This window comes from Equus asinus, chromosome 1 (assembly GCF_041296235.1).
Source record: "Equus asinus isolate D_3611 breed Donkey chromosome 1, EquAss-T2T_v2, whole genome shotgun sequence".
Taxonomy (NCBI): domain Eukaryota; kingdom Metazoa; phylum Chordata; class Mammalia; order Perissodactyla; family Equidae; genus Equus; species Equus asinus.
Window position 1 is genome coordinate 174,294,475 of NC_091790.1, and position 23,292 is coordinate 174,317,766.

The following is a 23,292-nucleotide window of genomic DNA, read 5'->3' on the forward strand; positions in this document are numbered from 1 at the left end:
TTCTGCATCTATTTATATGATCATGTGGTTTTTCTTATTGAGCCCATTATGTGATGGATTATATTAATTGATTTTTGAATTTTGAACCAACTTTGCACATCTGGGATAAATCCCTCTTGGTTGTGGTGTATAATTCTCTTTATGCACTGTTGGATTCAATTTACTAATATTTTGTTGAAGATTTTTGGATCTATATTCATAGGAAATGTTGGTCTGTAATGTCTTTGACTGGTTTTGGTATTGTGTCAGTGCTGGGCTCATAGAATGCATTAGGAAGTATTCCTTCTGCTTCTATCTTATGGAAGAGATTGTAGAGAATTGGTAGAATTTCTACTTTTCTAATGTTTGATAGAATTCATTAGTGAACCTATCTGTGCCTGGTGCTTTCTCATTTGGAAGGTTATTAACTATTGATTCAATTTCTTTAAAAGATATATGGCTATTCAAATTGTTTAATTCTTCTTTTGTGAGTTTTTGTATTGTTCCTGCCGTTCATTTCATTTATACAGAAGCATGTATATAAACATGCATAATTGAAGACATGGTTGTTATTATTATTTGAACAAACTGTTATCTGTGAGCTCAATTAAGAATAAGAAAAATATATTTTTTTGTTTTACCTTCACTTGTTCATTCTCTGATGCTTTTCCTTTCTTTATGTAGATCTGAGTTCCTGACATATCATTTTCCTTCTCTCTGAAGAACTTCTAACGTTTCTTGCAAAGCCAGTTTACTCATATCAAATTCCTTCTATTTTTATTTGATAAAGTCTTTGTTACTCCTTTACTTTTGAAGGATAATTTCACAGGGTACAGATTTCTTGGTTGGTGGGGTTTTTGTCCTCAACGCTTCAAATATTTCACTCCACTCTCTTTTTGCTTGCATTTCTTCTGAAGAGTAGTTGGATTTAATTCTTATCTTTGTTCCTCTATAGGTAAGGTGCCTTTTTCCTCTGCTTTTTTCAAGATTTTTTTTCTTTATCTTTGATTTTCTATAGTTTGAATATAATTTGCCTACATATAGTTTTTTTGGCATTTATCCTGCTTGGTGTTCTCTGAGCTTCCTGGACCTGCGGTTTAGTTTTTGACATTAATTTGGGTAAGTTCTCAGTCCTTATTGCTTCAAATATTGCTTTTGTTTCTCTCATTATTCTTCTTCTGGTGTTCCCATTGCAGGTATGTTAGACCTTTGTAGTTGTTCCACAGTTCTTGGATATTCTGTTATTTATTTTCAGTCTTTTTTCTCTGTGCTTCTCAGTTTAGGAGTTTTCTATTGTTATATCCTCAAGCTTAGAGATCCTTTCCTTAGCCATGTTCAGTGGGCTACTTTGAGCCCATCAAAGGCATTCTTCCTTTATATTACAGTGTTTTTTTTTTATCTCTAACATTTCTTTTTGATTCTTTATTAGAATTTCCATACCTCTGCTTACATATCCATCTGTTCTTGCATATTTTCTACTTTTTCCATTAGAGCCCTTAGCATATTATTCATAGTTGTTTTAAATTCCTGGGCTGATATTTCCAACATTCCTGGCATATCTGAGTCTGGTTTGATGCTTGCTCAATCTCTTCACACTGTGGTTTTGCCTTTTATTATACCTTGTAATTTTTTGTTGAAAGGTGGACACAATGTACTGGATAAAAGGAAGTCTGATAATTAGGCTTTTAGTGATGTAAGGTTTGAAGGAAAGGGAAGTGTTCTATAGTTCTATGATTAGGTCTCAGTCTTTTAGTGAGTCTTTACCCTTGAGTGGTGAACTTCACAAGTGTTTCTCAGATTTTTCTCTCCCTTAGGTGCAACAGGATGGTTAGTGTGGGCTGGAGTTGGGTATTTTCCTTCCACAGATCAGTTAAGTTCTAATAAAAGCCCCAGGAGGTTAGGGTCTGGTGAAATAGTTTCTCCTGAGGGAAGCCTTGTTAAGAACAGAATTCTTTGGTATTTTTCAAAATTGTTGCTTTTCCCTCCTCCTGCTGGATGCACGGGGGGATTTTTTCTCTATTCTTCACTGTGAGATGATAAACCTGGCTGTACTCCTGGAGGTAATACTCGCAAAACTGTGGCGTCCCCCTGAATGGCCTCCCTGGAGTTTTTACTCTCAGACTTGTCCACACTGAGCTTCCAGGAATTTGTCATATATTACAGTTTAGGTTTTCCTACCTGGCAGTGGTTCCTACAGAGGTTTCTTTTTAGGGGCTTCTGCTCTGGTAAGTTGTGATTCTCTATATCTGCCTGCCTGTCTCTCCATTTTTTGAGGCAGTGGTTTGCCCTGTAACTTTACTTCTCTGACGGATTTAAGAAGAATTTGATTCTTCAGTTTGCTCAGCTTTGTACTTGTTGTTAGGACAGAGTGATGACTTCCAAGTTCCTTATATTGCCAGACCAGAAACCAAAGTCCTGTTTTTCTTCTTTTTATCTTGTTTAAATGCCTGAATGGCTTACACCTACTTCTAGGTCATATGCTTCCTTACAGTAGAAATTGATTCTTGAAATGTTACTCTGAGCAGCTCTGTTAAGAATGTCGTTTCTAGGGGCTGGCCTGGTGGTGCAGTGGTCAAGTTTACACGTTCTGCTTCTCGGCAGCCCGGGGTTCGCCGGTTCGGATCCCGGGTGCGGGCATGGCACCTCTTGACACACCATGCTGTGGTAGGCATCCCACATATAAAGTAGAGGAAGATGGGCATGGATGTTAGCTCAGGGCCAGGCTTCCTCAGCAAAAAGAGGAGGACTGGCAGTAGTTAGCTCAGGGCTAATCTTCCTCAAAAAAAAGAAAAAAAGAATATTTCTACTCCCTTGCCCTTAGAACCTATAACAGCATCTTGCAAATTATTACAAGATTCCTCAAGCATACTTCTTGCGTGCTGATTTAAGAAGCAGATTCAAATGCAGTATACTATTTTGAGTATCTAAAAACACTGCAAGCTCAGCTGTGGTCTAATTTATCTTCTTGAAAAAAAAGAAAAAAGCACTCGAAAAGGGCTTAAATGGGCATTTCTTGTATAATGTTTCATGGATTTCAGTGTTCTTGGTTATAGGATGTGTCTGAGTCCATTCAGGCTGCTATAACAAAACATCATAGGCTGGGTGGCTTATAAACAACAGAAATTGGTTTCTCACAGTTCTGGAGCCTGGAAAGTCCAAGATCGCAGCACTGGCAGGTTTGGCATCTGATGAGGTCCTGCTTCCTCATAGATGGCTGTTTTCTCATTGTAGCCTCACTTGGTGGAATGAGCGAGAGGCTTCTCTGGGCCCTTTTGATAAGGGCCCTAATCTCATTCCTGAGGGCTCTGCCCTCATGACCTAATCACCCCCAAAGGCGTCACCTCCTAATACCCTCACTTTGGGGGTTAGGATTTCAACATGTGAATTTGGTAGAGACACAAAATATTCAGCCCATAGCATGGTGAAAAGATGAAAAAAAAATCAATATTTTGTGCAGAAAAATTATTCAGTCTTCATATTAAAACACTTTTCCACAACAATTACTTTAAGGAAGAGATGTCCTGTTATCTTCTTTGCTCTTAATTTAGGCCTTTACTTCCCAGAATCTGTACTTTAAATTTTATTTTCAATGCCTGAGAAAGGTAGCAAATATTTCCCAATTCTTACTTTAAAAAAACCTATTTTTCTTTTCAATCTCAAATAGTTTTTTCTTAAAAGCTTTTGAATTTTGCTTAAATTTTAATATCCAGATCACCTTCCCCCAATTAGAATATCTTTTCCTTTTTTCTCTCAAAAATGCAGGCTGAGATTTTAATATGGAGCCAGGTCCTTCATGATAAACCTGGACTTCTCAAAATTGCTCAGATGGTATATTGTATATACCACAGTACTGGACAGTGTTCTGGTTAAATAAACATTTAACAGTACTTCAAGATCTGTTCTTTTGAGGGAACTTACCTGCCTTTTCCATTTGTAGTCCCTTCAAAATACTGAGATGCCAGAAACATTTCAAACAATATCAGGTGTTCAGCTCATAGCAGCATGAGCACTTAAATGCCTATTTGATTTGTTAAACATATACGGCATCTGTCTCGATAAAAATTGGTGTGAAGTAGCTGAATCATTCAGTAACTTATAATACTGGATTCGTGAGGAGCATATTCTCAAGAACTTATGTTAAGAATTATTGTTTATTAATAATAGATCTATCAACGTATAAAAGGTACAGTTATTGTCACTTTGGGGAATCTACATTTCCTTTGACGTGGCATGTTGATTTCTGGAGACCACAAAGAGATGAAAAATAGTTACAAGAGGTTTCAATCTGTGGCAGTGTTAAAATGGTGAATACGACACTGGAAAGAATGTACTGCGACTGTTCTATTCATGGTACAGTGCAATTACAACTAGCACCAAACTCAACACTGTTTAACTCTCCACAGAGTGTTTTGATTTATCTTGATCCAAAATTCTCAGAGGAGGTGCACTGAAGTTACTAGAAAACGCTGACTTGGATAGGATGTATCTTAAAAGCTTATTTGCGGGAAGTACTCTGGCCTTTTTCAATAGATCACAGAAGCCTGGAAAAACAAATCCCGGACAAGTATTATTATGTGCCAATTATATAAACAACAAAAAGACTTTGTTAGGTATGAACCAATAAGATTCCTGGCTGTTGAAAACTGTGTCCGACATAATGTAGCAGTTCGATAATATAAGGAAACCAGAGCAATAGCTAAAAACTTTAAAGCTCAACAAAAGATTTACAGATAGCATCTCAATCCGGTCTTATCCCAACATAAAAACTGAGTTCTCTAAAAATTTCAGTATTTGCTTGTTAAGGAAAGGGAACGTGGTCATTTATCCCAGTCAGTAGAACCCCAGCTAGTGATATAGGGGTCTGGACCTTAAGGCACGTTTTATCAAAAATTCTTGATATGACTTTAGAACAAATCACTTACTCCTGTTGGGCTTCTCTTCTCCTCCCCTACGCCTCACCTACACAGGGCATATTCAGAGTGCTTACACAAAGCTTTATTGTTGTGTGTGAAAAATCATCACATATGGTAAACGTGTTTGTATAACATGCGCTGATTCAGAAATGGAAGTGTGCATATAACTCCACAAGATTTTTAAATTAAGAGTTGATCTGGGTAACTGACCAAATTGACTAAATCCGTTTGTTATTAGATCAACTAAATAAGTTTATTCATTCATCTGCCCTTCCTTCCTTCCTTCCTTTCTTCCTTCTGTCCACGTCCTTCGCCATCTGTCCATCATCCATTATCCTTCCAACTAACTGTCCTTCAGTCAATCCAAACAAGTATTTATTGAGTATGTTATGTGGAGCCAACCACTATGCTGAGTGCTGAGAATTCAGTGGAAAACAAGATAGACCCCCAGCCCATGTTGACCTTATTTTCTTGGGGTGAACAAAAGCAATAATCAAGAAAGGAATAAATAAAATAATTACCAATTGTGATGTGTGGTATGAAGAACCTCAACAGGGTGTTTGGTTTATCTGATTATCTCACTTGTCGCAGAGAACAAACATTTGTGAAATTCCCATTATAGAGCTCTTATGATGGATAGAAAGACAATTGTGTTATTATTGTTTACCAACTTATCCCAAAAGCCTATTTATTACCAGTTTCCTAATAAGTGTTCAGTAAGCTATTATTATTATGGGTTACCATATGGTCTAAAGCATTTATTGTGGTACATGAATTGGTTCTGGTTTGCAAACTATTACTGCTCTGTGATAAGTATAATAGTTGCAAGTGAACATTTAGAAATTCATTTTTATTACCTATTTTTTAAAGTAATGATTTACAGTGGATTGGAAGTTAAAAAAACAAAACAAAACTGTCCTTTACCACAGATAGTGTGGAAAGAACTGCTCTAAAAGACCACTTGCTCAGCTCTACTGTAAAAAAGGCTAAATGATAAAAAAGAAATAGGAATAACATTAAGGGGAAGAAAACGAACATTTATTCAGTGCCACTAGATGTTGGGCAGTTTATTCAGTGCGTAGTTAATGACTGCGGGAATGTTCTGTCTCACTCAGAGAACCTTTCTCCAGGTGCTGGGTCTGACTGACATCAGAATAGAGGGTGGGGGCGCCCTGTGGTCCACCTGTAGCTACTGATCTCCCCTTTCAATGCATGGCATTCACATTTTCATGCTGTGCTCTTAAGGTCTTTAGGTAACATGAATAGTTTTTTTTCTTTTCCTTAATATCCTTTTTGCTTCCCCAAATTCTGCCAATCAAGATGGATGTCAGAATTTGATTTGATAGCTGTCCAAGTGCTTATCCACTGAGGAGTGGCAAGGCCCAACTTAGCTTATTTGGGAATATATAGCTCACTGAACTTATTCTTGTTTATTGTCAGGCCTGCTGCTTGCTTAATTTGTTAAGGACAGTATCTAAATACTAGAACTGTTTCAGATTCATTAATTTTCAAGCTTGTTTTTATGTTTGGAACTAGATCAAGCGCTCGATCTCTGCTTCTGGCTTTAGCCCATCCTTAGAAATGATATGCATTAAGACACCATACCTTTGCTTTTCCTTGATGCAAAATGGGCATTTCAACCTTTTCGCCATTAGTAAAGGTCAATGATAAAAGAAGCCAGCATCAGAGGTCCAAATCCTTATGGCCAGTTTCTATATTCTGTTCTGGGGTTGCTCTGTTCCAGGTCAATATTGATCAGAGCTGGGAGTGCGCTAAAGGGTTTGAATGAATAGTTGCAAATCTTCCCCTGGTGCTGATGAATAAAACAGATGCAATGTTTTTTTTTTATTGAAGTATAGTAGCAGATTACATTTATGGTATGGTATTTGTATGTTACAGGAATAATTCCATCACTCTTACGTTCTAGGTGGGCCTCTTGGGAAGAACTGGATCAGGGAAGAGTACTTTGTTATCGGCTTTTTTGAGACTGCTGAACACGGAAGGAGAAATCCAAATAGATGGTGTGTCTTGGGATTCAATAACTTTGCAACAGTGGAGGAAAGCCTTTGGAGTGATACCACAGGTAAGCTGGAAAGACTTAGCTAGAAAAAAAGTGACTAAATACATTTTACCGTTACTTGACACTTGCACTCAAGAAATTCACATTTCCCTGCAAAATATAAAAATATACCTGTTATGTATTGGTGTCTTTTTTTTTTCTTACAATGTGGTCTTTTCATAGGAAGAAAAGCTATTTCTAAGAGTTTGGAATTCTCTGACATACAGTTGTTGAAATATTAACCGTTGTGATAGCCTTCCCCAGAAGACACTATCTGCAGTGGGAGCGTGGGCTTTTGTTTTTATCAGCTTTTCTTTCCTGCTTCAGTGGTTTGAGCTCCAAGTTAGTAGTCATAGCAGGTTGAGAAGTGCTTTGCAAGATATAAAAAATGCTGCTGAAATAACAAACACTTGGAAGCATGGGGTAGTGGAATTGAAAATAGAAAGGGTAATGATTGTCTTTTGTTCTTCGAATAGAATGAATCATGTCAGATTAATCTGTAGCTACTTTTTTTTAAATGCCACTCTTTGATTTGGGTCACAAAGGATCTTTAGCCCCACTGGCTTGGTATCATTCTATCTGTGTTATTGTGCAAGATGACTTCTTATATATAAGAGAAATGGCAACAGTTCCATTTTAAAATGATCTAAATGGAAACCAAGGAATGTCTTTATTGGGACCAAATCTGAAAGGCATGTGCTGTATATCTACTATGGGTATGATAGTCCTCAGAGTACATATACATCTCTATGGGTATATTCACTGTTTTAATGATCATTTTGCTCCCTTTGTACTAACGGGCACTGAATTCATTTCATTATTGTGGTTCTAACATTTCTCCACTTTTAACACAAAATTAAAATGCCAGGAGCATCTCTAGGTAGATTGACTATAAATCCAGCCTGAGAAAAAAGCTTGTATTTCTTGATAGATTACCTTTGGGGAACATTTGCTCCTTTCAACTAATGAGGCACTAAATATTGCAACTGCAAGGCTGATGCTTTTGACTCATTTGTCTAGACTTGCTATGGTGCCAGAAGCTTAATCCTGGTTGAACTTTAGAAAAACAATATTATTTCTTCAGAAAGAAAAAAGAGATTGTTAGATGTTCTAAAGATAAAGAAACACTGGGAATACAAGTATCCCGAGGTGATAGCATCAGGCAAGATAACAATGTTCAGGACGTGGAAGAGAATTTGGTTGTCCGAGGAGCGCTGGCAGTCGACTTTAAGCCTTCTGGTCTCATTTTTAACTACAATAATGAAGCTTTCGTTGTTGTTGTTGTTCTTGCTCACACAAATCTTCCCGTTAGAATAAGCAAAGCTCTAAAAAATAATTTCAGTTTCATTGGGAATCCTCTAGTTTATCTGCCATGTGATTCAGAGGGTTTTTGTTTGTTTGTTTGTTTGTTTTATTGTGTGTTCCATTTAGGCAAGACCTGGAGGAAACCCAAGTGGGCCAGAGTTATGAACATTCTTCACCTTGCCTTTCTGTCATGGTGAATCTTCCAAACTTGCCTTTATTTTATTTTTTCTCTTCTATGGCTTCAAGCTTTTTATAAACCAAACAAGAAATACTTTCAGATCTGCCTTGAAAAATGCATGATCATGCTCATGTAAATGCTTCTCATTATACATGCTTGTGACCCTGGTTTCTGGGACTGATTCCCAGTATCACAAGGATATCTATAGACAGAATGGACTATTTCTTCTACAGTGACATCTTGAGAACATTAAGTAAATACCCAAGAAAGAGAGAAAGAGGGCAAGCTCCTCATATCTTTTTAACATCCAAACCACGAGATGCTTTTATTTCCTAAATTTCCTTTGAAAGTTCAAATTACGTAATTTTTTTTCTTTCATGGAGTTTGATATTTAAAAAGAAAAAGAAGAAGGAATTAAAAATCCAAGAACTATTTTTGTTTGCTTTTCTATCTTTTTCTTCCTTCCATTTTTCTAAACTTGCAAGGGCCTAGTCCCACAAGATCTCTGACTTTGAGATATCAGAGATCTCTGAGTCTATTAGTCACTTGTTAGACACATGAAACAGGGACTTTGAACAACAAACTGTTTCTCTCCCTCAGTGATCCTGAGACATCAGCTGTAGAGTCACGAGATGTCATTAGTTTTGGCAAGTTCTTGCAGGCATTTTTTTTCTTTCTTCTTTTCTTACCTCCTGTAGCTAGAAAGCAGTCTTGGAGAATGCACCAGCCTGGAAATCGGGGTATTGTGTACATTTCCAAAGTAGAGTCTTCTTTAATTTGTTCTGCTTTACCTGTGAGCTCTGAGGGCGTGGAGAGGAGACAATGAGGCCTATGGTCGGATTCCAATTGGCTTAGGCAATTCAAACGCCAAGACTTAAAATTGTTCATTAGCCTTGAAGCTTGTTAAGCACTTAATTCATGAAAAACAGAAAAATAATTTTTAAATGTATTTTTAAATCATCAATGACAAGTTTGAAAGGCAGCAAGCTATTCTGAGGGAATGACTAGCCCTATTCTTGCAATGAGATATTATGGTCTGAAAGTAATTGTGCCCACATATGACTTCCACCACAGAGTTGGAGCATCTTTTGCTGTGAGGGATATCAGATAGGGCAAAACAAGTATCTGTAGCTCTAAACAAGGAAACTGGAAGTGCAGCAGTTCTCATTCAGTTTAACAATAATTAACAATTTAATAATTAGTTATTAAGCTTCTTTTTGGTGCTTAAAGCTATAAGTACCTTAGATTTATAGTTATGTAAAAGGCATTGAGGTCCCAATCAATGGGACCCAATGAGAAGCTCAAAATTATACTCATTGCTATAGGTCAGAGATAAAAGGAAGAAACCAGAATGCTAAATTAAATATAGGTAATTAAGTATAGTTATGGGTCAAGACACAGGCTAGTCAGGGAGTGCTGTGGGTAAATTATGAAAAAGAATCCAGCCCTAAGCCCTGTTGTCTCTACTTCCACCTTGTCCCTGTATCCTTCCCTCTTTTCTATCCCCACTCTGTGCTTCTGTTCTCATCTTCTTCGCGTCTCTCCATTATATGTTGCACATAAATTAAAATTTTGAAGCAACATTCTTATTTGGGGGTTTGCCAAGTCAAAAACCTTTTAGAAAAATCTTTCTTCACTGAATAAAGTCCAGATTCTTCAATTTGTGGTTTAGGTCCCTGACAATCGGTCCTAGCCCCACCTTTCCTGTCAGATCCACCACTCTTTACACCTGGGCACCTTTAAGTTTCACTTAAGCTGGACTTACTGTTCCATGAAAGATACCTCCCTTTTTTCTCTCATTTCCTCTGTTCATGCACTTCAGTCTGAGGTGATCTTCCTTCGCCACAGTCCCTTTGGCATCTCGAATGTTAAACTCTGCCAGGTGGCCTTTCTGACTCCCTCCCTTCCCCCATCAATCCTGAGTCTAACCCCAACTCTCCACTCTCACATCCCTGTCCCGGATAGGATCTAGAACTTTGTTTATAAACCTCTCCTGGCACTTCCTTATGTCTTGTATTAGAATTACCTGTGTATTTGTTTAATGTCCACTCAGTATTATAAACACTGTGCAGACATTATACTTAAGGAAGCAAGATTTAAACACAAAATCATCAACAATCAAAGAAGACTAGCAAAAAGACTAATAAAATGCTAAATAAAATGTAGATTTTTTTTCTTACTACTTTTTCTATATCTTATGTGGCACATAACACAATAGCTTGCATGGTAGGAAATCAATATACATTGTTTTGGGCTGAGTCTCTAAATGCTTGATATCTTTTACAAGAGACAGTGGTTCTACCAGTGGCTGGATTTTAATAGCTCTGTAATTTTAGGCAGGTTATTTAATTACTCTGAGTGTCAGTTTCCTTGTCTGTAAATGGGTATAATGGTAGCAGCTACTTCACTAGGTTTTTGTGAGAATTAAATGAGTCAAGTAATAAGTAGAAGTACTTGGACTACTCCCTGGCACGTACTAAGTACAATACACTGTGTTGTGGTGGTGATTACTATTATTTATAGTTCCTTGAAGACAGGGTATCATGTCCCCTTCATCTTTGGATTGGATTGGAAATAGCTTTATGAATGAACAAATGAGAATAGACAATTTCACAAAAAAGATGATAATTAAGGTGGACCATAAAGGATCATAAAGTTTGTAGGTTTTAGAAAGGTTCAGGGCAGGGAGTCGTGGAGAGACTATTTCAGGATTCCAGACGGGAATGTTATGAACAAGTACAGAGATTGGAAGTGGAAAGTGTTGGAAACAAAGAGCAGAGGAGGTCACATGTTAGGAAGTATTAAGAGAAGGAGGGAAAGACTTGACAAGTACTGAAATGGCCCTGTGAGGAATGGGCTGACTCTTTTTGAAGTAGGAAGAGGATGGTGAAAGGGTGGTACAAGAGTATGCTGCTGCCAGCAGCAGGTGGAGAGTGGACTTCAGGAGAGGACTTCTCATTCAGGCAGAATGAGAAGCAGGGAGGTGGGCTAAGAAACTCTCCAGCTGTGATGTGATAAGAGCCTGGACTGCAATGAGAGGACAGTGTGACTGCAGTCCTGAATTCAAGGGAGAAGAGAAAAATAACTAGTATGGATATTAGTGGAATACAATCGTACTATTTCTGAGCCTATAAATTTGAAATTTTTGATAGTTTGGTCAGGCCTGGAAATCACTTTTTGAATGCTATCTCTGCAAAAGTATATACTAACAAGTTGTAGTGTAAGAGGTTGTGAGATATTAAATAACTTTACAGGAAACGATAATTTTAACATCTTACATATAATTATTTACTTACAAATAAATGATATGTACATTAACTTAAAATTATTCTGTATTTGCTATAAACACTTTTGACTAATAAATACTTCATTCACCTTGTTCTCATTGATAGATAGTCTTAGAGGCGAAGCAACACTTCTTTTTTAGACATTCTATCATGCAGCCTTAAGATCTCGATTTGTTCAAATTGGATGGATTTTTCTTGTACAGATTCAACTTATAATAAAACTTTGCAGACATTGCCCAAAGGTGAGATCATAGCCACTGTGATGCTTATAAGCATTTGGGCCACAATTTTAATAGAACTATGCATGGTATATATATATATATGTATATTTCCTTTCTGAGTCAAAACAAAACAGCACTGTACACTTAAGGATGAGACATTCCTCTCACTTATTTAATTTATATTACATTCAGTCCCCACAGAAGTCAAATTGCTTCTTTTCTTTTCATTTAACATCCACAGCTAAAGCATGATGCCTGTTACAGTGATATGTGACGAGCTCTGTGCACTCCGTGTAGGCTCGGCTCTCTCCACTGAGTTGAGGAGTTGAAGAGTCAGTTTCAGGAAAGAGATTAGTCAGGCAGTGAACAATGGTCCACTCTATTCTTCCTTGAATCCAAAGAATTGCCCTTTAAACCATACATACCTGACATTAAATAAATATCGAATATTTGCACATCCTAATTTTCCGATTGGTGAGGTTTCCTAAAAGAGAGATAGAGGATCATTGTGATTTATAGTTTCAAGTTGATTTTTCCTGCACAATCAGACTGACTGTGCCACCTTGGCCAAGTCATATAACTTCTCAGGGCCTTGGTTGTTTCATTTGTAAACCAGGAAAAAGGATGTAGGTGACCTCCAAAGACCTCTCAGCTGGGTTTGTGGAAACTTCAACAGTTTAGAAAACAGAACTAAGACACCTACTGGCACCCCTGGAAGCAAGGGAGAGCCAGATACTATTTGTAAGTCAAACGGGTTATTTGAGTAATTGTATGAAATTGAATTCTAACTGAACCAGTTCATTCGGTTAATTTTGTTTAAATTAAAATTAAAGTATTACTTTAATGCTAGACAATAAACTGCAAACAAAAGACCTACGGGATTTCTGAATGGTATCAAATCCACCACATCTAAAGCTTTCGGATGTCTAATTTCAATGAACATCTTTCTTCCTTCATAGTTTTGAATATATATCTATTTTAAATAAAATTAATATATAATATATTGCCATACATTTGATAAATATTACATATAAATTATAGGGTATTCTGAGAAAAAGTTAAGCATATCATTTCTCAAGCAATAATAAAGGTTGTTAGAATTATTCCTTGAAAGACTGTGGATTGTAGTAGCTATTCTTCCAGAAGGAAGAAAAATAAATGTGCTGAACTCTGACAATGTTGTTTTTATATTTTTACTTCTTATATTTACTTCTTTTTTTTTTTTTTTTGAGCAAGATTAGCCCTGAGCTAACTGCCGCCAATCCTCCTCTTTTTGCTGAGGAAGTCTGGCCCTGAGCTAACATCTGTGCCCATCTTCCTCTACTTTATATGTGGAACCCCTACCACAGCTTCGCTTGCCAAGCGGTGCCATGTCTGCACCCAGGATCGGAACCATTGAACCCCGGGCCACCGAAGCGGAACGTGCGAACTTAACCTTAGCTGCGTCACTGGGCCGGCCCCTATTTACTTCTTATTTTTACTTCTTTTTTTTACTTCTTATTTTTATATTTTACATCTTACTACTTATTTTACTTCTTATTTTTACTTCTTATTTTACTTATTATTATTTATTTACATCAGCCCATTTATCCAGGGAACACTTGTTGAGCATATGCTATGTACAAAGCTATGAGCTAATGACAGGGCACACAGCAATGTTATTATGGTCTAGGAGAAGAGATGGCCCTTAAAAACAAAATGCTCACAATTGCATACATAATTTTAATACTCACTATAAGCTATGCAAGTAAAGTACAGGTATTGTCATATTACATATTGAGGGGCCTTATTTGGTTTTGAGGATCAAGAAAGATGCCTCTGAGGAAGTGCCATTTAATTTGAGGCCTGAAGGATATAGTTGGTCATGGGAAGAACATAGGGGATGAGATTTCCAGGCAGGGAGAATAGCGTATGAAGACCTGAGGAAGTGAAAGAAAGCCATGTGGCTGGAGTGAAAAAGGGAGGGGAGTAGAGAAGGGCACTAACTGAGCGAGAAGCAGAAGGGGCTAAACCATGTAGGGCCTGTAGGCCATTTTAAGGATTTTACACTTTGCCCTGAGTGTAGCGGAAAGTCATTGAAGGTTTTTTAAAAGGTTAATGACATGATTCAATTTATACTTTTACTGTGGTCCTCCCCTTATCTGTTGGGGGTTACATTCCAAGAACACCCAGTGGATGCCTAAAAGCATGGATAGTACCAAACCATATATATTCCATGTTTTTTCCCAAACATACATACCTACGATAAAATTTACTTTGTGAATTAGAGATTAACAATAATAACTAAATATAAAATAGAACAATTATAAAAATATTCTGTAATAAGAGTTATATTAATGTATTCTCTCTCAGAATATCTTATTGTACTGTAGCCACCCTTCTTGTGATGATGTGAGATGATAAAATGCCTACCTGATGGGACGAAGTGAGGTGAATGACATAGGCATTGTGACATAGCATTAGGTTATTATTGACCTGACAGTACATCAGAAGGAGAATCATCTGCTTCTGGACCGTGGTTGACCACAGATAACTGAAACCACAGAAAGAGAAACCGTGGATAAGAGGGGACTACTGTATTGATTACTTTGGTTGCTAAATGAGAATGGACTGGAATGGAGGCAAGAGTGAAAGGAAAGGAATCAATTAGGAGTTTCTTGCAGTGTTCCAGAGAGAGAGATAGGTGGCTTGAACTATGTGGTAGCAGAAGAGATAGAGAAATAAATGGATTTGAGATACATTTGGGAAAACTACCCACAAGGCTGACGACTGATTCCATTTGAGAGGATCAGGGAGAAAGATAAGTCATGGATGACTCCAAAGTTTCTGGACTGAGGAAATAAAGGTGCCACGTATCAAACTGGGAAAGCCTGGAGGTAGAGTAGATTTGAGAAAAAGGTGGCATTTCTCCCTTTTGCAATGAGAACACCGAGGCTCGAAGAAGTTGGGTTCCTGTTCATAGATACACGGAGCTGCATTGCTATTGCATCTTTGCAAACCATACTGCCTCTAATAACTTCTGCGTCAGCTTTGATATTATGACACCTTTGGCCTCCACTCACAGTCCTCCAGAATAATGGCATTATTCCATTTGGCCAAAGTAAAATTTCCTATTGTGCTGTTCCGTTCAATGTGTAAGTGTCCTTGAAAATTACAAAGACACTGTAGCCCATATAAAACCCTTCTAATCAGGTCCTGCATAGAGGAGTAAGCTAGCCTCTCCATTCACAGTGCAGGAACTGAGCCTGCGGCCAGACGGATGGATAGCAGCGCTTAAATAAAGACTATGCTGCCGAGCACTGACAGACTCCTTATGGACCCAGCAAGCTGCTCCTGCCCAACTTTTAATCATTCCTGAGTTCCAGATCAGGAATAAAAACGGGTCTGCATAGGACTTGAGGCATTTTGTTGTGGTGGTGAGGAGCATACGTTTGGAGAAAAACATCTTTGGGTTTGAATTCCAGCTCTGTTATCTACTAGCTAAGTGACATTGGGCAAGTCACTTAACTTCTCTCGGCTGTGATTTCTTCATGTGCAATAATAGGATCGATTTCATTAGATTGATATGAAGATGAAAAGAGATAATGCACGTAATGAGCCTTACCTGGTGTGTGGCGAGCCTTGCCGTAAACTGGAGCTCTGAATTCTAGCCATTTAGTTCCAAGTGGAGATAACTTTTCCGAAGCACATAATATGTTATCTGATACTTGGTAAACCCTCAGAGTTGTTACCTCTTGTCTTTCTCAATAATGCTAGAAATCTTTTATGTAAAGAACCACACTATGAAAAGAAAAAATGTTAAAAAAAAAAAAGAGAAGTAAATGGCAAAATTCCGTTGGCAAACTTTTGAACTATAGATGCTAAATAAACCAAATTGCTTAAATAATGGATTGACTGGAGTTCTCAAAGCCACTTCTAGTTTAATTCTCTAGTTTATCAGAATTCCCCAGTAATGCCTTTTGTCTGCTCTCTTCACTTATTTGGAGATTACTTTCATATACTCAGAAGCTTGGAGGAGGATGCGTAAATACATCCATCATAGCTTAGGATCTTATGAGTCATATATTCATCTCTTATAACCACTTCTGTAAAGCAATGTAGGCACCCCTTAGGAGTATGATTTTGATGCAAGTTAAGAAATACCAGCATTAACCTTCTTGTTGCCCACTCCAGAGGGTTCCTGAGGTATTAGGCAACAACTTTATTCTTTATGTCATAAATTATGCCCTGGGGGATGAAGTCTCTAATGTGACCCTCCTTGAACTTGGCTGCTGTGGTGAGCATATTCTTATTCTGCCTGAGAGGCACAGACACCAGTAATCTGGAGTAGACGGGGCTTGTGCAGTTCCTTACAGATCAGATGGGCCTGAGCATTCTCTCTCAGTCTAAGGAAATTTGTGAAAACTAAGGCTTCAACAAATTTAGTTCTTAATTCTCTTTACTGGATATTATTACCCAAAGGCAAAAAAAAAAAAAAAAAAGGCAAAGAATCATTGTGAACGTTAACATCAAAAATATTTTCAGTTCACCCATATGCACAAAGAGGGAACTAAGTATTATAATGTTACATCCGCATTTCCCAGTGAGACTGCGATTTTTTTAAAAACCTTTTTTTTAGTCAAACAGGCAGACCTATGTAGACAGTAGTGTGGCCAGTAGAGCGTCTCAGGGTAATGGTTTCACAGTGCTCTTTGCAGGGAATTAGACTGTCATTTTGTCACTTCATAGGATCAATCTCATCTGCCTCCCTCCCCATCTGTAAGGTGAATTACGTTAAACAAATATTTGGTTTCCGCTCTTTCACTGATTTCTCAGTTGTGGCCCTCTCCTGTGCCTCTAGTTGTGTAAGGAGAGGTGTGCCTTGGTTTAATAGACCAGATGAACATGTGTGTTTAAATAAGTGTCTGTAAATTAAAGCACTTTCAATATCCCTTAGGAGGCTAGGTTTATCAAAGAAATCCAAGGAAAATACATTAACAAAATAGGAATTTGTTCTAACAGATTAATTATAATTCATAAACTTATAATTTTCTGTTTAATTTTCTATTTGTGTATAATAAGGAATATTGCTAAGAATTAAAAAATGTTAATTTCACACAACTCACAATGATCTTAGTTTCTTTATGCTAAGGACATTAGGATCAGACAAATGTTCACAAGGGGCTTCCAAGGTAGCTGTGATATTTTATTTCTTAAAAAAGATACAAAGCAAGTATGATAAAATTGTAAAATTTAAGAAAAATGGATGGTAAGTACATGGGTGTTTGTTATGTTATTTAAAAATTTTTTTTCCTGCTTGAAATATTTTGCAATAAAACAAGGGAAAAATACAAAGATGTTTAGGTTTTCATGCTTTCCTCTTTTTTTATTACTATAGAAAGTATTTATCTTTTCTGGAACATTTAGAAAAAACTTGGATCCTTATGGACAGTGGAATGATCAAGAAATATGGAAAGTTGCAGATGAGGTAAGGATGCTAACTGAAATAATTTTGAAAAAGGTAACTCATACATACACAGGGTGGTTGTCATAGCTGAGATAATTTTACACACTTACCTTTGTGTGTGTGTGTGCGTGTGTGTGTGTAACTTTAAAGTGGAGAACTCTAATATAATAGGGGCACCCAGTACTTTGGATTAGATCTACCCCTCTCCTCAGTGGTAAGTCTCCAGCTGTTAGGCCCCAGAGATAGCATTCCTTTCCCTTCATCCCAACCAATATGCATCAATGACACGCGACCTAGGAGAGACCCAGGTACCTACAGCACACCAGGATTATTCCTGATACAAAGGACCATCTCTCTAAATCTTCTCATTTACTCCCTGTCTGGATTCTTAAGCTTTCCCATCACAAGGAAGAAGCTTTGGTTGACATGATATACTTCTCTGGGAAGCATGGGTTTAGCACAGAAGGATGATGATCATTCTAGAGAATCTGCAAATTACTGTAGCCTTCTCTAGAAGTCTCCAGGAGTCAACTGCCTTTAGGGGATGTGGCTATGAGCACATCCAGGCAAAATGCCACATGACCTCGATGTGGCATACTCCATTCCTTGAGGTCATTAGGACACGATACGGGAAATATATGGATTAAAATGGAATCACAATTCCTAAATAATACCTTGACTTTACTCAACAGGTGATTCATTATAATTGAAGGCATTACATGGAGGAATTTAGGTCTAGGGGAGAGCTAGAGTAAAATTCTTGGTTCCCTTAACAGAACACGCTAACTGTAAACTGATAGTTCTTGAAATATAGGCATTATGTTAAAGAAAAGGAGAACATGAATTGTTGTATTTCATTAAACTTGAGGTTTAGGTCCACAGCCCTGGATGGTGGCAGGCTACAATTATGGGACCCAAGAATGTTGAGATTCAAAGGTCTTCTTAGAGAACAACTTTATTCCACTGTTTCCCACATTTTTGGTCCTTATTTTAGCCCAGTTCTGTTTATCCAGCATGTTCTTTTCTTTTCTACCTCCCTTCAGAGTGGATCTTGCCAGGAGCCTTGAAATGCCCGTGAGTGTTAAACACTCACTCATTGAGTGCCCAACCTTAACATGCCCCTAATAAAATACTCTTAGATTAACCGTTTTCATTATCAAAGTTTCCTTATTACCCAACAAACAGGGGTTTTAAAGAAAACATTAACTAAATTGCAAATGACACATTTTAAGATCTTTGATGTGACTTCAGAGAATGAACTATAGGAACACAAAGTGGTGGGAGAGAAACTTGGGAAGGAAGACATTAGACTTTATAAAACCTCCAAGTATTGCCAAGTCAGAATAAAATTTACAGGAAATCAGGATTGTAAAAGTAATCTGAAACTTTAGAATACATAGTTAAGATTTTAAATACCAATATAAGGCAAAAATTTTACGTGTTTAGATTTTTATTTGATCTACTCATATTTAGGTATATCTTTTTACTGATTTATTGTGCATGAACAGAGATGATGATGCTGTCCTTACACTCACGTCTTGTGCTTTGAGTAGTAGTGATAAGTTTTTGTTGAGGAGGCCTGAGAATGATATACCAACAAGCAAGCAACAGCCCAGAGAAGTAGAAAAGGCTTTGGTTTAAAAGTTACAGGGTCTGGGCTTTAGTCCCAAATTGTTGATCATTTAACTTATCCAAACAGGAACTTTTTGAGGTGTGTCCATCTCTAAACCGGGTAGTACACTGGGACAAAAGATGCAAACCAGGATGGTCCAGGGCCAACCAGGATGTACGTCATCTCACATAGTGCTCTCTGGGACCTGGGTGTGACTCGAGTCTCTAGAGGGAAATGAACTGAGTAACGGCAGATAGCCAAACACCTGAATCTTAGCCCAATAGTGCCTCTTTTATAATTCCCCTTTCCCCCAAGTGAAAATCAAAAGCACATGCAATGACAATGCCAGGATGAGAAACACTTTATTCCTAGCTTGGATTTAGACCCGAACTCCAGTGTGAAACCTCATCCTTGCTAACCTGGACTAGATTGTGTGAAGCTGTGAGGATTGTGCCTCAGCACTAGCTCTAAGGCTTAGAAGCAATGCTGGACCAAACAGCTTCCTTTTCCTTTCTGCCTTTGGCCCACACCTTCATCTTGGCCCTCTGTGCCTTGGCATTCTTTGGATCAATTTAAAGCAAGTCCAAGAGAGGGAAAGATAGTTTCTATCTAAGATCTACAACTGAGATGGTCTAATTTCCCCATCCCAAAATGACTCAAGGCCAGATAGCTTCTCCCCAGGAGCACTGACTTTACCAGCTGTGTAGACCAAAGAGAATCTCAAAAGAGACTGAAAAAAAAAAAAAAAAAAAAGACCCCTAGCATTGTGGCCCAATAAACTGGTAGGGTTGCTGTAACTTTTTAGGCTTATGCACATAATGAGCCCAGCCCGGTGCCTGGCAATAGTAGGTACTAAGTAAATGCTAGCTATTTAATCATATTTCCATCTGGTCTTCACCTGGCCACCTCTTAAATGTTGTTGTTTGACAGAATCCTAATTCTTGTCTTTTTTACTTATTCTTCCTGGGAAATTTCATGCATCCTCTTGGCTCTAACTGATTCTTATATGCTGATGACTCCCCAGTCTGCCTGTTCCCAGAGCTGCCTACCTGACATCTCAGCATGGACAAGCACCTTATGTCCATATAAGTGAGTTTCCTAGCTGCCCCACCCACACAGCTGTCCTGTGTCCCTAATCTCAGCAAATGACATCTCCACCCTCCAAATGCCCAGAGCCAAGACCTGGGATGCATCCTTGACTTAGGACTTCTCTGCCTGTCTCCGCGTATCAGATCCTGTGAAGGCTGTCTTCTGCAAATATCTGTCTGTATTCACTTTTCTCCATCCTCACCTGACAACACTACTAATTCTTATGTGGATTTTTGAAATAGGCTTCTGGCTGATTTCCCTCTCATTGGCTCCCTGAAGTTCATTCTGCTCTTTGCAGCTCTGGTGATTTTTCTAAACCCTGCATCCGATCACTCGTTTCTTCCCTTCCTATGGCTCCTTATTGCCCTTTGGAAAAGTCCACGCTGCTTAAGGTGACTTACAAAGTCCTTCATGATTTTGTCTTTGCCTGTCTCTCTAAACTCACTCCCCAACCTCCCCCACTTACCGTGACCCAGCTATACTGAATTTATTAGGTTTCCTTGAGGCTCCATGATCTTTCTGTTCTCCAGAGCCTTTTTCACATGCTCTGTATGCACCCTTCACTGTCTGCTCCTACTCATCATTCAAGCCTCTCTTTACATATCACTTCTTCCCAGAAACCTGCCCTGATGCTCCAGGTCTGAGGGAGGAGGTCCTCATAGGTGTACCCTATACCTCCACCCCTTTCACAGCTTTCTTCACACAGGATAGAGATTTACCTCTTCACTTGTCTATGTCCCCCATTAGACTGTAAGTTCCTTGACGGCAGGGATGATGTCCTATTCACTGTGGTACTTTCAGTGTTTAGAGTAGTGTTGAGCACATTGATGGTGTTCAATAAATATTGATTGATTGAATGAATAAATGAAAGATTTGATTCTTTTATTTAAGTGAATAAATAAATGATCCATGTGTAATAGCCTTGTGATTGATACACAACTGGTGTGACCATTAGCGGTGAGGACACAGCCTTGAGAAGTCTGAGGGGCTTGGCTGACGTTGTTGGTGGATGCAGGAACAGCTGCATGCCTTGACTTCTGGTTCACAGGCTCTTTCACCACAGCGAGCTATCTCAGTGTCTAAGTCCCATGTCTGTTGGGTTTAGAATGAAGGCTTTTTTGGTAATTGTTTGCTTTTAGATTACTTATAAAATAGTTTCCTTCCTTATGCATTGATAGTCAGGTAAGCTATTTTAGAGAGCAAGCTAAATAGCAGAAATAGTGGCCTTTTAAGTTTAAAATTTGCCCTGAAAAACTTGCAGAGTAGCAAAAGGAGTGTCTAAAGGAGTTGACAGTTTCTATTTTTGTAACTGCCTACTAATGGACTATTCTCTCCAACCACAATTCACTTTTCCAATTTTTTTCATGTTTCCTTGCTACAAGAGGAGACTTGCTCCATAACATTCCGGGGTGCAGCAATAGCAAAGGTCAACATTTTGAAGAAAATGCCTGGTCCTTCACAGACTGTAATACATTTTTTAGTTTGACATGTCACAAAACAAAATTTGTTCTTTGTAAATAGCGGGTTGGAAGTACCCATGATTTGTTAGTTCAACCACATAAATCTGGCAAATTTTCTTGTCCTAAAGGTCTTTCTAGCCACAAACTGTTGATGCTTTTATAGTAAAAATAAGTTTATATTGGGAATATATATGAGCATGTATTTACATTGACAGGATTGTGCTGTTGAAGATCATTAAATTAGATGATCTATAGAAATTTCCCTTTCCGTTCTCCCTCCCCCCATAGCACTTATCTCTTTGAACAGTAATTTCCCACTTATTATTTTTCTCTCTATCTGTGCCATGAATTCCTTCAAGGCAGAACCTAGTGTTATTCATCTTTGAATTCCCCAGTCTGCTGTGGAGCCTAGAATTTAGTAAATTCTCATTAAGAGTCTGTGAAGGAATCCATGACTAAGAAGTCATTTACATCCAATTAGGAGGCTAATCTAAACCATTTTTATCAGCACAGAGAGTTGGTAACAATAACTGTATCTTTTAAAAAACAATTACTAGTCTATCTTGCTTCCCATTTTCTCACTGTAGCCTATCACAGTATCTGGCAGAAAATTGGTAATTAATAAATTTGTTAAATGTTAACTGACTTGAAAATTTAAAGTTTTACTAACTTCTATTGACCTTTCTCTCGTGAATATGATTTTAAAATATTTTTACTATATTTGATAGTGAGTCAAACAGTGAGATAGGAATGTTGCAAAATACACCCTAAATTGGTCTGTGTCTGTCATTCATTTTTTACAATTTTGTTCTCTAAATATTGACAGTGATACGTATTTAGGTGCTTAATTATTTACTTGAAGTAAAGAAATAGTTTTATTTGGGTAAAAACACACTTTGCACAGCTCTTTATCACAGGGAAGTGCAAAGTATGACAGTAAAGTAGCTTTCCTGGTATGACCTTAGGAAATTAGTGTACGATGGGTGTGAATCTAATGGGAAGATACATAGTGCAACATTCTTACCAAAATCTCAACCTTGTAACTAGGGGTGTGATATAAATTAATAATATTGTAGTACTTCCTGCTAACTTACTTCACAAGGCAACTAGTGAAGGGAAAGTCTTACAAATCTTATTATCATACCAGAGTGGTGTTTCAGTGACCTGGCCCGTGACCTTGGAATTTCCCAGGCTCCAACAATATTAATAGTTACTATGGATTAGGTGCTCACCCTGTGCCACATCCTGTGGCAACCTTTTTCCACAAATTATCTCAGTTAATCCTAATTACAAGTCTTTGGAGTCTAGACGATTATTGCTCCCATTTTTTTCAGGTGAGATAAATGAAACTTGAGTACCACACCTGACATCATCAGCAAATGAGCGGTGGAGTGCAGATTCAAAGCCACTTCTGTCTGACTTAGAGCTCTGGTCTTTAGTCAGTACTTTTCTTGATATTTAATTTGAAAAAAAAAAAAATCTTCAAGTATTACTGATTGATCTGAAATAAAATACTGATATCTCCAGTAGTATTAAGGAACTTCTAATTTTATAATTTGACTTTGAAGGGATTTTATAGAGTCTTAAAGTTGAGAAAACTGCGGCACGCAGACAGGTGAAGTGACTTGCTCTAGATCGTACACTGTACTGGCAGAGCTGAAACCAGCACTCACTCCCTTTTCATTTCTCATTCTTCCTTAAGTTTGGATTCATTTATCCTTCATCAAAACTGTGTTTGTTGTC

At 37.8% G+C, this 23,292-nt stretch overlaps 1 protein-coding gene across 1 annotated transcript in view; it reads left to right on the forward strand.

Moving 5' to 3' along the window:
• Positions 1-23,292, forward strand: part of CFTR (CF transmembrane conductance regulator) — a 165,265-nt gene that overhangs the window by 136,147 nt on the left and 5,826 nt on the right. Inside the window, exons 23-24 of the mRNA XM_014838463.3 lie at positions 6,820-6,975; positions 17,320-17,409. Of these exons, the coding sequence (XP_014693949.2) occupies positions 6,820-6,975; positions 17,320-17,409 (246 nt within the window). The remainder of the gene's footprint in view (positions 1-6,819; positions 6,976-17,319; positions 17,410-23,292) is intronic.